The sequence below is a fragment of the Nomascus leucogenys genome, chromosome 1a (genome assembly GCF_006542625.1).
Source record: "Nomascus leucogenys isolate Asia chromosome 1a, Asia_NLE_v1, whole genome shotgun sequence".
In the NCBI taxonomy this organism is placed as follows: Eukaryota; Metazoa; Chordata; class Mammalia; order Primates; family Hylobatidae; genus Nomascus; species Nomascus leucogenys.
In genome coordinates, this window is record NC_044381.1 from 94,747,396 (window position 1) to 94,762,962 (window position 15,567).

General features: G+C 34.8%; 1 protein-coding gene across 18 annotated transcripts in view; it reads right to left on the reverse strand.

Annotated features, from left to right (window-relative positions):
* RALGAPA1 (Ral GTPase activating protein catalytic alpha subunit 1) overlaps positions 1 to 15,567 on the reverse strand; it is a 219,588-nt gene that overhangs the window by 108,124 nt on the left and 95,897 nt on the right. For all 18 annotated transcript variants that reach the window (XM_030813587.1, XM_030813603.1, XM_030813555.1 and 15 more), the window contains 4 exons: positions 12,318 to 12,443; positions 6,622 to 6,680; positions 3,315 to 3,423; positions 1,884 to 1,994 (listed from right to left, as the gene is read on the reverse strand). In XM_030813587.1, coding sequence (XP_030669447.1) covers positions 1,884 to 1,994; positions 3,315 to 3,423; positions 6,622 to 6,680; positions 12,318 to 12,443 — 405 coding nt within the window. The remainder of the gene's footprint in view (positions 1 to 1,883; positions 1,995 to 3,314; positions 3,424 to 6,621; positions 6,681 to 12,317; positions 12,444 to 15,567) is intronic.

Consider the following 15,567-nt stretch of genomic DNA (forward strand, 5'->3'; position numbering starts at 1 on the left):
AGCCTCCTGAGTAGCTGGGATTATAGGTGTGGGCCACCATGCCCAGCTAATTTTTGTATTTTTAGTAGAGACGGGGTTTCACCATGTTGGCCAGGCTGGTCTCGAACTCCTAACCTCAGGTGATCTGCCCACCTCAGCCTCCCAAAGTGCTGGGATTACAGGCATGAGCCACCGTGCCCAGCCAAATGTGCCTTTTTAAATTAACATATATTATACACTGAATATTATTTGAATAAATATAAAGTACAGAATACAAAATAAATGAAAAAGACATTATTTAAAAAAAGGCAAAATCTTCATATACAGTGTTATCATTTACCCTGGAAATCATTTAGTCTCATTTAATTTTTTTATGTGCATGTTAAAAATGTATAGGTATGTATTTATTGCATTTTTATTTTAGCTGTATTGTATGCTATTACATTTTTAGAAATTATTGCCTCAATGTAGTAAGTAGAAAAATTCCTCTAAATATACTTTATACAGAAAAAGGCTTTACTCACTAGTGCGATACTTACTACATTCAGTGCTGTAATAGAGTCTGGTAAGATAACTGAGTGGGAAAAGCATGAACTTTGGAATCTTACAGACTTGGGTCTGAGTCCTGTCCTCTTGGCTTATGACTCTTATGCAGTTATTAAATCCTCAGTTCTCTCATCTTAAATAAGGAGGGGAGACTAGGGACAGGGAAGGGAATAATCTATCTCAAAAAACTTCTAAGAATTAAATGAGATATCACATGAAAAGGTGACTGGTACATGGCAGGTGTTTAATAAATATTAGTTCTCATCTGTCCTAAAAATGTTATAAAGATAGGAAGATAATGATAAATTCTGGTTAGGGAGAGCAGATAGGGATTTTTATTTTTTGAGGAGATGGTATTTAAGCCAATCACTGAAAGATGAGGGCACTAGAGAAGAGAAGCAAAGCATTTCAGCTAGGAGGAAGAAAGCCAGGGGTATGTTTAAGTGATGACAAGCAGACTCGGTTGCCTAAACAACATGGCAGTTCAAAGGAATCTGTACATGATTCTTAAAAAACCAGTTGGGTTCTCCTGTGAAGGCCCTGAATTCACGGCCAAAGAATTTGGGCTTTATTTTATAGCCAAAGGAAAATCAGAGATTTTTTTTTTTTTTTTTTTTTTGGGTATGTGATATGGTAAGAGCCATGTAAATGTGAATGATGACTTTAAGAGCAAGACCACACAAACCAGGAGAAGGCAACAGCAATATCTCAAGAAAGAAATAATGAAGGACTGAAATACATCAGGTGTTGCAGGAAGCACAGGAGACACTGAATTAGAATGAAGAAAAATTCACAAATGACTGGCTAAAGAGAAAAGAAAAAAAATAATGACCACTGGAATGGTAACCATTCCAGTTACCATTCCAGTGGTAACTGGAATGATGGAATGTTTTCCCTACTTACGAGGGAATGAAGCAACATACATGTTTATAAAGACGATGACATAGGTTTACACATAGCATTTAATTTTCACTACAACTAATAAATTGTTTTTTGTTTAACCGTTTGTTGAGCCAGGGTCTTGCTATGTTACCTAGGCTGGTCTCAAAGTCCTGGCCTCAATCGATCCTTCCAACTTAGTCTCCCAAAGTGCCTGGATTACAGGCATAAGCCACCGGGCTTGGCCTAATAAATTGTTTCTAGTGCTTTTACTTTGTCCAAAACCAGGAATACAATCTTCTAACATAAAAGACAAGGGAACCATCATGAACTTTGATACCACAAAAAAGCATGACGGGTAGCCATTATTTAGCTATGCAAAAAAAAATTTAAAACTATTAAATAACTTTACAATTCAAAGTATCCAAATCTAAAAAAATTTTAACAAGGTCATAACAAATAAATGAGAAATTACTTACTTGAATAATTTTCAAGGGAGAATCAGGCTGGTAAATCTGAAGTCTAGGTACATAATGAACCAGCATGTGAAGCATGTTACAAGCTACGTGGGCTACTGTTTTATTAGTAAACTGCAATAATAAAAAAAATTGTTTTAAAAATTTTCTTGATGAACTTTTCATCAACGTATTATCTGCTGAAAATTTTTATGTTTCATACATTTGTAGGATTATACATCCTACATTTATAAGTGATTAACATAAACCTCTAGCTGCAAAATAAAAAAAATCACAACACATTCCAAAGACACATACAACTTTAATTTTCCTTTGTAATGTTTGACTGTCCTCATTAAAGTTTTGTTGCATTTTCTCTTATGTGGATTTATGCAATGGCTTCTAAACCACTATTCTTTTTATCAATCTTTGTCCCGTTCCAATCAACTATTCACCATACTTCCAAATTAATCTTCTATAGCACTGTTATGATCCTGACATTATGCTTAAAACTCAGAGGACTCCCCAATGGCATAAAGACAAACTTTTTATGCTTCTGTATGTCCACATTTCACCCACACTTCAAACCCCAATGTGTCTCCTCTTTTCCAGTCTTCTCTGATAACTAAGTCAAAATGATTTGTTTCTTCCGAACTGAATCAGCAGTTTATATTACATACTCAGTTTATATTATATACCCATTTAGTACTCTCAGGTTTTTATGTTTTATTATTCTCATTTTAATCTTTTTCAGCTATTAGTATCTTCAAGCTAGTATTTACAATTTTTCCTATTGTTATCCCTCACTGTCTAGCAATGTGCCTTATAGTAAATATTTAGAAATATCTGTCATGTAACTATTATTTAAAAATATTTATTAGCTACTTTGTATGTTTAGAGTCTTATACAGGTGCTGTGGGTTTTACAAGTCTTAAAACAACAATAATATCATGCATCCTTTCATAAACGAAAAGTACTCATTTATTCATTCAGACTCTCCAAATAATTACAATATTACTACTGAAAAAATCTTGTCTGTCTACAAAGAAGGCACATAACTTGAAAAGATAAAGCAAAAAATTGAACAGCTCAAGAATTCAGGGAGTGGTAATAAAGATCAAAGAGCAGTAAGTTACAAAAATACTAGTTAAAAAAACCCAGAAAAACCCTATATATGTTTTAAATGGTGGGTTTCCTTTTCTAGACGTCTACCATATATAGTTTAGGGACAAAGCTAAATACATAAAAAGTTGAGATAAAAATGGGTCACCATAAAGATACCCTAAATTCAAGAAACAGAACAATTCTTAAGGAATGAGTCAGGATCAAGAAAATAATAGAATAATAAAGTAATGAAAACATTTACTAAATGTTACACAAGATACCATTAATATTTGGAGAAAAAATATGCATTCTCTCCTGTCTTAATATATTTCACTAAACAGTTTTCTTTACCTTTAAGGAAACACAAATCACATTCAGAGCTTCCTTTATTTGAGGATGAAGAGACTCATGGACTAGTTCTTCACAAATCCAAATACCTAAACTACAAAGTGCTACACATCTGCAAAAAAGACAAGCAACAACGGTTATATAAAATGAAACCATCACCACAAACATGACCCACAATCAACTGACAAAGAATGAACATGCACTATTTTAAATTAATTAGTGAATTTGTTACTCTATACATTAACTGGTAACCAAAGAAGAGAAAGTATGAAGAAAGCAGAATCCCAAAACTTCTGAGCCTAATTTTCTATTATAATTTACTAAGAAGACTACAGGCTGGGATACCACACAACATGTTTTTTAAAAATCCATGTTAACAGACTGACATTGCTATCAAGCTTCCTAAACAAAATGTAACCTGCTTTCAAAATGGAAAGTGTAATTTTATTGACTGACAACAGCAAAATGAACTTAAGTAAAAACATGAAGCTGATGGAATATGTTAAATATTTTTGTATCTTTTAAATTTAACACACCTAGCTACAAATTATTTTTAAAACAAATTGAGAACATAAAATTTATGTAACTTATTTTAAAACCCAACAGAAACAGAACTTGTAGAATTTTTATCCTGTTCCCCAATGTATTGCAAAGCTTCATTTCTGTAGCAATATAATTTCAGCTGGGTGTCAGCTTGAAGAGAGTTATTTTATGATTAGAATCAGTAAGGATTCTATTAGTGTGTTCAAGTTTAAACTTCTGATAAAATGTATAATGGTTCTAAGTATCAAAACAGTCACCTTCTTCTAGTATCCTGTTATATATGCCATGTCCCGATACTGATATTCTTAATTTCAGTGGAATGCTAAACTTCAGAAAAATTCAATGCAGATTTTTCTTCCTTAACACAGCAGATCAGAAGGTCTTAAGTCTCTTCTTTCAGTCTAGAGTGTTAAGGCTACCAAACTGTTTACTATGAAAATTACCTGAAAGTCTTCTAGATGAAGTCTACTACTTTATTTTTTCCCTACTGTTGTTCACACATAAATCCTTGGTAATATTTGTAGCACTAAATAACCACGCTTCGGGTTTAGCTATGGAAACATCTATAATCCTAAAGCAACAATAAACTCTCAAGTGAAGCAAAGCTCTCCGTGGATGCAGCTAACTAAAGGCAGAGACTGAGAATACAAATGTTGAACAATTTTTACTGTAGGAAGAGGAGGTAAGAAAGGATATATATATTTTTTTCTTGCCTGTAGAGTTTCCTACACCCCCCTCCACAAGATGTCAAAATGATCTAGATTATTCCTAGCATACAGCTCAACTCTCTGCTCCTGTGCAGACTGGGGGCATTAAGTTTCTTTTTTCTTTTTTTTTTTTTGAGACAGAGTCTCACTCTGTCTTGCCCAGGCTGGAGTGCAGTGGGGCGATCTCAGCTTACTGCAACCTCCACCTCCCTGGTTCAAGCAATTCTCCTGCCTCAGCCTCCTGAGTAGCTGGGACTACAGGGGCATGCTACCACACCTGACTAATTTTTTGTATTTTTAGTAGAGACGGGGTTTCACCATGTTGGCCAGGCTGGTCTCGAACTCCTGACCTCAGGTGATCCACTCTCCTCGGCCTCCCAAAGTGCTGGGATACCAGGTATGAGCCACCACGCCTGGCCTGGGAGTATGTTTCTAAAAAAACATATACTAAAAAGGCATAGAAAAACAAGTTGAGACAATGCTTATATTCAACTTCTGGGGTTTTTCCATATTCTCCGTAACACAAGCTGTTGTGTTAATGATTTCCAGGTCTACCTCTAGGCAGCTATGTTTTAGGCTTCCACACTCTTCCACTTGAGAAGCAACATATATATACATATTTTTTTTTGGTAAAAAAAAGCAAAAGATCTACAGTCTTAAGCACTAAGGTCAAACTTGGTATTGCCACTTATTAATTGTGCATCTAATAAGCCTCTGAAGACAAACTGCCAGGGTTCTGTCATATCTAGATGATAGGGCAGATTATTGAAATTCCCTGGGTTCTAGTTTTCTTTTCATTAAAAGGTGGATGAAAATTATACCTGTCTCATAGAGGTATCACAAAATTCAATGAGATAATAAATATAAGGCACTTAGAACAGTGCCTAGCAAGCACATACAAAGGGCTTTAAAAATGTTAGCTAGCTTGCCTACATCCCCTGTCCCACCAGCTATGCATTATCAGAGACTTACTGTTAACTTTCTGAGCATCAGTATCTGGCTAGCAAAACTGGAAGAAGAGGGTGATTCTATTAAACTCTCAAAATTGTGATGAGAATTAAATGAAACAATATTATAGGAAAATCCTTGTAAACTTAATTGGGATTAGCATAAAAGAACAATTTTCTCAAAGATATTTGTTTTTAGTTAGCTTGGCTATTAAGTGAGAAAAATACACAATTAAATTTTTAAAAACTGGAGCTATGTCTGAACTTAAACAAATGGTTCACTGTACATTATTTTTATTTGCTGGAAAAAGATTTAAATTAGAATAAGAATCCAAATAGTCAAAGCCATGATCTGTAACTTTTGAACTTTGGGTCAAAAAATGTGTAAATGATTGGAAAACAGGAGCTTTGCAGAGATGTAGATCTGAGGAGTAGTAGCACAGACTAATATTGTAGCAAATGACATACTATTAGAATTAGCATCAAGAATATAAAATATGACTTAATGTTATTTTGAGGAAGAGAAGAAACAGGGTGTGCTACTAGCAATCTGCTAATTAAAATCTCAATCTTTTTTTGGAAAGGTTTTGTAAAACAGAAAATGTCAGCTTTTATTTCTTAAGACATTTAGAAAAAAATCTAAAACTATGACTTATATTCTATTTTTAAAAATCTTAATCAAATATTTATAAATATTAAAATATACTATTTTCTTAGACATATTACTTTCTATAATAAAATATTTAATTTTAATTCAATTTAACAAAAATTCTTTGGGTACCTGCTACTGCATTTCAAGGTACTGCATAAAAGACATTGACAAATATAACTGAACAATAAACAAAATGTACTTAAAATAAAATTAAAACAAATCATTTTAGAGATAAAGAGTGAAGTTACTGAAAAAGGGGACTAGGATTCTGTTTATGAAGAAAGGTTAGTATTTAAATCATGAAAAAAAGTAAGAATACTTAATCATTTAAGTAACTTAAAATTGTAATTCAGAATGGCTTTTATGTATCTAAAACAATCTGGGCTGCTATAAAAATTCAGTCAACTTCTAAAATTCCAAACACAGAATAGTTATACTCAGTCTAAGAATATCCGACCTACCGTGCAGGACCAGAGGGCTCATCTCTTGCCGAGCTTAATACAGTTTTGATTATAAGTTCCTAAAATAAGGGGGAAATAGTTAACGGCAATGACTGAGATTTCACTCATTCATTCTACAAATATTTATTAAGTGGTTATTAAAGCAGTCTTTGTTCTCATGTACATAATTTCAATAAAGAGACCAATATTATTTATAAAAGTAGCTAAATAAATAAGTTTCTGAAATTTATAGCCAAAAGTATATGTTCAAAAAATAACATTTCTTCCTGATTAGAAGAGTGATAAAGGCAGATAATTAAAGTAGAATTAACAGCTCATAGGTATGAAGATTTTTAAAATTTTGAGAAATATCATTAAAAGTCAGAACCAGATAGCTTCACCAGTGAATTCTACAAAATATTTCAAACAGAGAATTTGAGAAGAATCTTTCTCAAACATTTCCAAAATATTGAAGATGAGTGAATACTTCAAAACTCATTTTAAGAGGGCAGCACTACCCTGACATCAAAGTCAGACAAAGGCATTACCAGAAAAAAAAAATTAATTACAGGCCAATATTCTTGATGAATATAGATGCAAAAATCCTCAATAAAATACTAGCAAACAAAATTCATCAGCACATTAAAAAGGTCATACGCCATAATTAAGTAGGATTTATCACTGTGATGTAAGGATGGTTCAACATATACAAAGCAATAAAACTAATACATCATATTAACAGAACAAAGGATAAAAAGCTTATCTCAATAGGTGAAGAAAAAGCACTTAAGTAGAATACATAGCTCAAAGGTATGAATATCCTTTCATAATAAAATATAAATTTTTTTTGCATGAAAAATACGACATCCTTTCATGATAAAAACTCAACAAATGAGGTTGTAACTCAACAAATGAAGTTGTACCTCAACATAACAAGCCCACAGATAACATCATAATCAACAGCGAAAAGCTGAAAGGTTTTACTTTAAGATTACGAACAAGATAAAGACGCCCACTCTCACCACTTCTATTCAACATAGTATTGGAAGTCCTAGCCAGAGCAATTAGGCAGAAAAAAGAAAAGGCATCCATTCTTTTCTTTTACAACTGTTTCTGTCTACAGATGACATAATCTAATATATAAAAAACCCTACAGACTCCACCAAAAAACTGTTATAACTAATAAAGTCAGTAGAGTAGCAGGAAACAAAACATACAAAAATCAGTTGTGTTTCTACATACTAATAGTGAACTATCTGAAAAAGAAATTAAGAAAATAATCTGATTTAACAATAGCATCGAAAACAACAAAATACTTAGGAATACGTGTAACAAAAGAGGTAAAAGACCTGTATGCGGAAAACTATAAAACACTGATGAAAGAAACAGAAAAAGACAGAAATAAATAGAAACATATCTGTGTCCGTAGATTACAGAATTATTAAAATGTCCATACAATCCAAAGCAATCCTACTTCTGGGTATATATATCCAAAGGAAATGAAATTAGCATGTCAAAGAGATAACTGCACTCCTATGTTCATTGCAGAATTATTTAAAACAGCCAAGACATGGAAAAAACCTAAGTGTCCCTTGAAGGACTAATGGATAAAGAAAATGTGACACGCCCACACACATACATGAATACACATACAATAGAATACTACTCAGCCTTTAAAAAGAAGGAAATCTTGTCATTTGTGACAATATGAATCAACCTGGAGGGCACGATGCTATGTGAAATATGCAAGGCACAGAAAGACAAATACTGCATGTTCTCACCTACATGTGGAATATAAAAAGTTGAAGTCTCGGAAGCAGAGAGTAGAACGGTAGTTAGCAGGGGCTAGGGAGTGGGTGAAACAGGAAAACAAAGGGTACAAAGTTTCAAATATGCAGGATGACTAAATTGTGGAGACTTAATGTACAGCATGGTGACTACAATTAACAATGACTACAGGTACTAGTACTGTACACTTGAAACCTGCTAAGACAGTAGATCCTGGTTTCTCTTACTCCCCCTCACCAAAAAAAGGTAACCATGTGAGGTGATGGATATGTTATTTGGCTTGATCTTTACCACACTGTATATGTGTATCAAGACATCATATTGTACACCTTAAATATGTGAAATTTTTGTCAATTTTACTGCAATAAAGCTAAGGGAGAAATATTCATCCTTAATAATTTGTAAAATATGACAATGAATTTTGACACAAGTTAAAATATTAGTTAAAATTATGTAAATGAATAAAATATTCAAAGGGGAGAAAACGAAGAACAAATACAAGGGTAAAATATTAAAGTGGATGTATGTTTAGCAAACAGAGAAAATAAAATTAGTCTATTAAGGAGTCAGAATACTTAGGCAAGAAGTAAATCAAGATAGATTTGTGCAATAAAAGATAAAGAGACATTCAGAAAAGGACAGAAACATCAACAGGGTTAAATATTACAGTGGCTCAGGAGAACAAGAATGCCATTAGATTTGATGATTAAGAATTTTGTTCATTGGTTTAAAAAATCATTCATACATTCATTCAATAAGCATTTGTCAGTCATATACAATGTAAGTTCCTTAAGTCATATACAATGTAAGTCATATACAATGTAAGTTCCTTAAGTCATATACAATGTAAGCCATATACAATGTAAGTTCCTTAAGTCATATACAGTGTAAGTCATATACAATGTAAGTCATATACAATGTAAGTCATATACAATGTAAGTTCCTTAAGTCATATACAATGTAAATCATATACAGTCTAAGGTCCTTAAGAGGATCAGCCTTCAACTCTGTAAACTCAGCACCTAGTCTAATTGACAGGAACTTGAGCTTTCTATGTAACATAGTCTGTCTTAACGGCTGGAGACAAGAAGTTAGCTAAGACACTGTACTTATCCTTAAGAAGTTTACAGTCCAGGGAGAGAGATAGATTTGTAAACAAACAATTAAAATACACGATCATGTAATATAAAATACGCAGGCAAATCCATAAAGACAGAACATAAATGTGAGCTACCAAGAGTTTGGGGTAGGAAGATGTATACGAGCATTTCTTTGGTGATGACGAAAATGTTCTAATATTGACTGTGATGATGGTTGCACAATTCTGTGACTGTACTAAACATTATTAAATGAGTGAACTGTAAAAACAAAAAAATCAAACGAGGTGATATGTACAAAGTTCTGTGTGAGCAAACAGCTCATCTGAGAAGTCATAAAAGACTTCACAAAGGGGTCTTAGATAAACAGGATTTTGAAAGACAAAGTCAGGAATTATGATTCTATGTGTTTGGGGTGATAAAGAGAGGCAAGAAGAGGAGAGCAGAATTATACATGACACTTCAGTAGGAGGAAATAGTTTTTCCAAAGCATAGAACCAAGAAACACCATGGTAAGTTCCATATGGCTGTAGTTTAGAGTATATGGAATCTGGTTTTGGTGAAAATGTAAAAATCGAATATGATAACCATGGCATGTAACTTCCCCTTTAAATCTTCATTTTCTGACTAAGAACAATGATTACTTTTTGCTTTCTTCATTATTATTAGAATTGGCCCTAATTTTGGAGATTTTTCATACAAAAAAAATTTGTTTTTATCTTCCTTTGGGGATTTGTTGTTGTTTTTAATCACTTCAGCCATTACTGCCTACACAAGGGCCAACAGAGAACAAGGCCACTCTGAAATGCAGATGCGGACAGTATATAGTAGGCAAGGCTAACCCCTAACTCACTCAAAACTGCATTAATAAATTAAAACTACAACTCATCCTTGGCCTTCAAAATCTCCTGAATAAAAGAAACCATAGCTGCTGATGTGCTGATGTACCTTCAGAACAGTAAAAAACAAAACAAAACAAAAAAAGCCATAGCTATTACATCTTTGAAGGGCAAAGGTCAATTTATATAGTTTTTTTGTGTGTCACTGGAAATTTGCATTGATTTTATACATAAGTCAAGTTCACTTGTTTAACAAATTATTTCCTTTTTTGGGGGGAGGGGGTGGGACAAGGTCTTGCTCTGTCACGCAGGCTGGAGTGCAGTGGCACAATCATGGCTCAAGTGATCTTCCCACCTCAGCCTCCCAATATCTGGGACCACAGGTGTGTGCAACCATGCCCAGCTAATTTTTCATTTTTTGTAGAGACGAGGTCTCCCTATGTTTCCCAGGCTGGTCTTGAACTCCTGGACTCAAGCAATCCTCCCACCTTGGTTAGGATTAAAGGCATGAACCACCATACCCGGCCTAAAAATTGATTTTTGAGCTTATACCAGGTGTCAAACAGTATGTTAGGGTACGATGATACAGCAAAAAGACCTTGTGGTATATATCTGTCTAAAGGAGAAGTCAGACATTGAACACCTAATTACAAGTATGATAAACGTAACAAAGAGATATGTGGATGCTATAGAAAGTGTATGCAACATTCCTAACATAAACTGGACTTTTTAAAACTTGAGAAAAAGCAAGTTTAAAAAAAAAAAATCTGCTTAGCCCCTGAGGAGCTATGTCTCCTTTCTCTCAACACTTCTAATTCTAGGGACCAATTCAGGTCAAATACAAAGACCATCTGGCAATTACTGTGACAAGCACAACTTCTCAGGACTGTTAAACCCTTGGGAATTTTTTTTTTTTTTTTTTTTTTTTTTTTTTTTTTTTTTTTTTTTTTTTTTTTTGAGACGGAGTCTCGCTCTGTCACCCAGGCTGGAGTGCAGTGGCGCAATCTCGGCTCACTGCAAGCTCCACCTCCCAGGTTCACGCCATTCTCCGGCCTCAGCCTCCTGAGTAGCTGGGACTACACGCACCTGCCACCATGCCCGGCTAATTTTTTTTGTATTTTTAGTAGAGATGGGGTTTCACCGTGTTAGCCAGGATGGTCTCAATCTCCTGACCTTGTGATCCGCCCGCCTCGGCCTCCCAAAGTGCTGGGATTACAGGTGTGAGCCACTGCGCCTGGCTGGGAATTTATAATACATAGGCATTCAGTTAAGTAAGGACAGGTCTCAGTAAGAGACAGGTCTTAACTTATTGATGGAATTATTTATCAACAGGCACCTTGCTGGGCTCAGAGCACTGACTGCTCTCCTGCCAGAAAAAATTTTAAAGACTTATAAACAACAAGGGTCATCTGGCATGTCTTCTCCTAACTGGACACAATTATCTTTTTTTTTAAGGATTAATATCTGTGGTAAGTTCCATTGGCAACTGTATAGCCACATTTATTTTGCACCATCTACCGTTCAAGCCCCTTAATGCCTCAGGTACATGGGATCTCCATCCCAACTCCACAGTTTCCTAGAGCAGTACAGAGTTTTCCATTACTATGTTTGACTCATCATGCTGGGAAACTGGGAGAAGGAGAGAGTCTAATATGCAGGTTTACTTTACCATCTCAATCTCAGAAGCTTTACATTAGTAGCATAGTATCTGGCTCATGGGGTTATTTCAATAAATGTTCAGTGAGTGAATGAATCCTAACAGGTAGACATGTGAGTAGGTTCAATAACAAGAAAAAGGTTCTAAAGCAGTTTTAAACACAAAAAAGGATATGCTCCAAATGAACATTCAAGCCTTTGTGTCTGGAGGATATGGCTAATATTATTTAACAATTGTGTGGATTTCAAAAAGAAAAGAAAGAATACAAATTTTATTGCATATACTTTATGATTATAAAATCATTTAAGTGCTAAAAATTAGCAACTCATTTCTTACCTTAACATCTGTAAACTGAGACACAGCAACATCAGGAATGTTGGGATGAAGAGAAGGCAGTTCACAATATAAGTTGGGAAAGCAAACCAAAGATCCCAGAAGAACTTGTGCTTCTACTCTTGGTGCCTATGTATCACATTTTTAAAAAGTTTAAAAATATACTAGTGTTATGAAATTATCGGAAAAGTTGCTTTGTTATCCAACTACATTAGACAGGGAAGTGATACATAAAACAAAATTTAAAAAGGAAAGGGAAAACACAAAAAGATTTAAGTTTCCATTTATACTTTCCACATAAACTACTGTTACTGTTAATAAATGCAATAAACAAGTAGCAGAGCTTTCCTCAAATCAGCCACAGTTAATAAGACTGTAAAAACAAACATACCTTATCTACAAGCATCAATTCACCCTAATAATAAGTAAAAATATAAATAATTTTAAAGGTAACTCACACATTGTGACATACTGTTCTAATAAGCTGATGACTTAATTTCACTAGATTATATTTATTACCAAGGATGAATAAAGAAGAAAAAGCATTAACTATATGAAAGAGGAACCAATCTAGATGGTTTTTATGATATTATGCACATAAGAAAAGCATTGCCTATACCACTTACTAGAAGCAACATTAGAATTTGTCTGGACTGCCGATGAAGGTAACTTTTCATCTTTTTTCCTTAGCTGTATTTAGCCATTTCTGAAGTATCAACACTGAACATTTCTTTTTTCTCTTCTGCCTTCTTACATGCCCACCAAACATCAACATCCTCCTACTAATATATTGTTTTATTTACTAAAACATCTGCAAATTGATTTATATGTTTAATAATACCTAACAAAAATGCTAAGCACAAATCTATTAGAAATATAATACTTCTATTCACATAAATTAAGAACCAATCTCCAAGAGGATTTCCACATCTGAATAAATACTATAATAGAGGCAATGGTGTAATACTCTATTATATGATTTTCAACAAAACAACTCATTTCCAGATTTAAAAACAATGTGGATTTAAAGATACAAGGCAGCAGTATAAAAGGGCAGAGTGAACTCACATCTACCGTTCCAATTTAAAATAAAAGTTTTCGTATAAAAATGAAACTGATCTTAAAAATCAGTATTTAATGAAAGAGATTAGCTGAGAGTTTTTCTGTATAGGTAGATGACGTAACTGGGAATATTCAGGTATGTGGACATAATGGGGGCAGACCTGGAATGTGATCATAATTAAGAAAGACAAAACCAAATCAATTATTCTATTATCTGCTTAAGGAGGTGGGGGGCAGACGGCATTAACAGAAGGGAGATGATATGAATGAAATCTAAAATAAGAATACAAAGAGCAAGAATTGGACTAGGTGTTTCCTCCTTTTTTTTTTTTTTCTTGAGAAGGAGTTTCACTCTGTCGTGCAGGCTGGAGTACAGTGGCACGATCTCAGCTCACTGCAACCTCCACCTCCCAGGTTCAAACGATCCTCCCATCTCTCCCATCTCAGACTCCTGAGTAGCTGGGATTACAGGTGCATGCCACCACTACCAGAAAAAATTTTAAAGACTTATAAACAACAAGGGTCATCTGGCATGTCTGCTCCTAACTGGACACAATTATCCTTTTTTTTTAAGGATTAATATCTGTGGTAGGTTCCACTGGCAACTGTATAGTCACATTTATTTTGCACCATCTATTGTTCAAGCCCCTTAATGCCTCAGGTACATGGGATTTCTATCCCAACTTCATCGTTAATTTTTGTATTTGTAGTAGAGATGGAGTTTCACCATGTTGGCCAGGCTGGTCTCAAACTCCTGACCTCAAGTGATCTGCCTGTGTCAACCTCCCAAAGTGCTGGGATCACAGGCGTGAGCCACCGAGCCCAGCCTGGACTGGGTATTTCCAACACCATCAGAGGAAATGACTTGTTTTAACCTTATTGCGGAGATACATTAGGCTTGATTCTTGCAATGATTTGGTTTCCTATGCAGCCTTTCTCAACAGGTATCCCTCATATGAACCAGAGAATGCAAAAAATGACTATATTCTACATTTTCTCAAGGATGTTATGTAATGCATAGCATTAGATACATAAGAGAGAAATTAGTCATTTCAAATGGATTAGTTACATAAAATAGATGCCTTATGACATTAGGGCTTAATTCTCTTGCAGAATCTTGAAAAAAGCTGCAGGAAATGTGCTGACTAGTCATCTGGAACACCCCATTGAACAGTAATATTTTTCACAGTAAATTAATAAAAAATGACATTGGTTTATATATTAGCATCTTCTGAATTCTATCAACTTTTGCTAGTATCCAAGAGATTTATAGTCTATATACTCGGATTATACTATAACCCTGTGACTTGTTTACCATCTCTAGTTTGTCTTCCATTAATTTACTCCGAGATTAATACTTATTTAATGTTCCCAAAGGATGGATTCAATCACCTCTCTCACCACTTTAAAAAAATTAACTCTGGCCAGGCGCGGTGGCTCATGCTGGTAATTCCAGCACTTTGGGAGGCTGAGGCGGGCGGATCACGAGATCAACAGATCGAGACCATCCTGGCCAACCTGGTGAAACCCCAACTCTAGTAAAAATACAAAAATTAACTGGGCATGGTGGCGCACCTGTAGTCCCAGCTACCCGGGAGGCTGAGGCAGGAGAATCGCTTGAACCTGGGAGGCCAAAGTTACAGTGAGCCGAGATCGTGCCACTGCACTCCAGTCTAGCGACAGAGCAAGACTCCATCTCAAACAACAACAACAACAAAACTTAACTGTTTATCTAATATAGCATTATAATCTGATTCCTGGCATTCAAGGCCTTTCCAAAATGTAGTCTAAAGCAGTGCTTCTCAATCTTTAATGATTTTGCCACTTACTTGTCATCTAGCTAAAATGCAGATTCTGATTCAGTAAATAGGTCTGGGATGGGGTCTGAGATTCTGCATTACTAATAAGCACCCAGATCATGCCAAATGTTTCTGGTGTGCAGATTACACTTTGGGTAGCAAAGATCTAAAGTACCTTTCTAAGGGGACCTTCATACACTGTTGGTGGGAATGTAAATTAGTATAGCTGCTATGGAGAACAGTAAGGAGGTTCCTCGAAAAATCAAAAATAGAACTTCCATATGATCCAGCAATTCCACAATTGGGTACATACACAAAAGAAAGGAAATCAAGACATCAAAAAGATACCTGCACTCCTGTGTTTACCACACACTATTCACAACAGCCAAGAC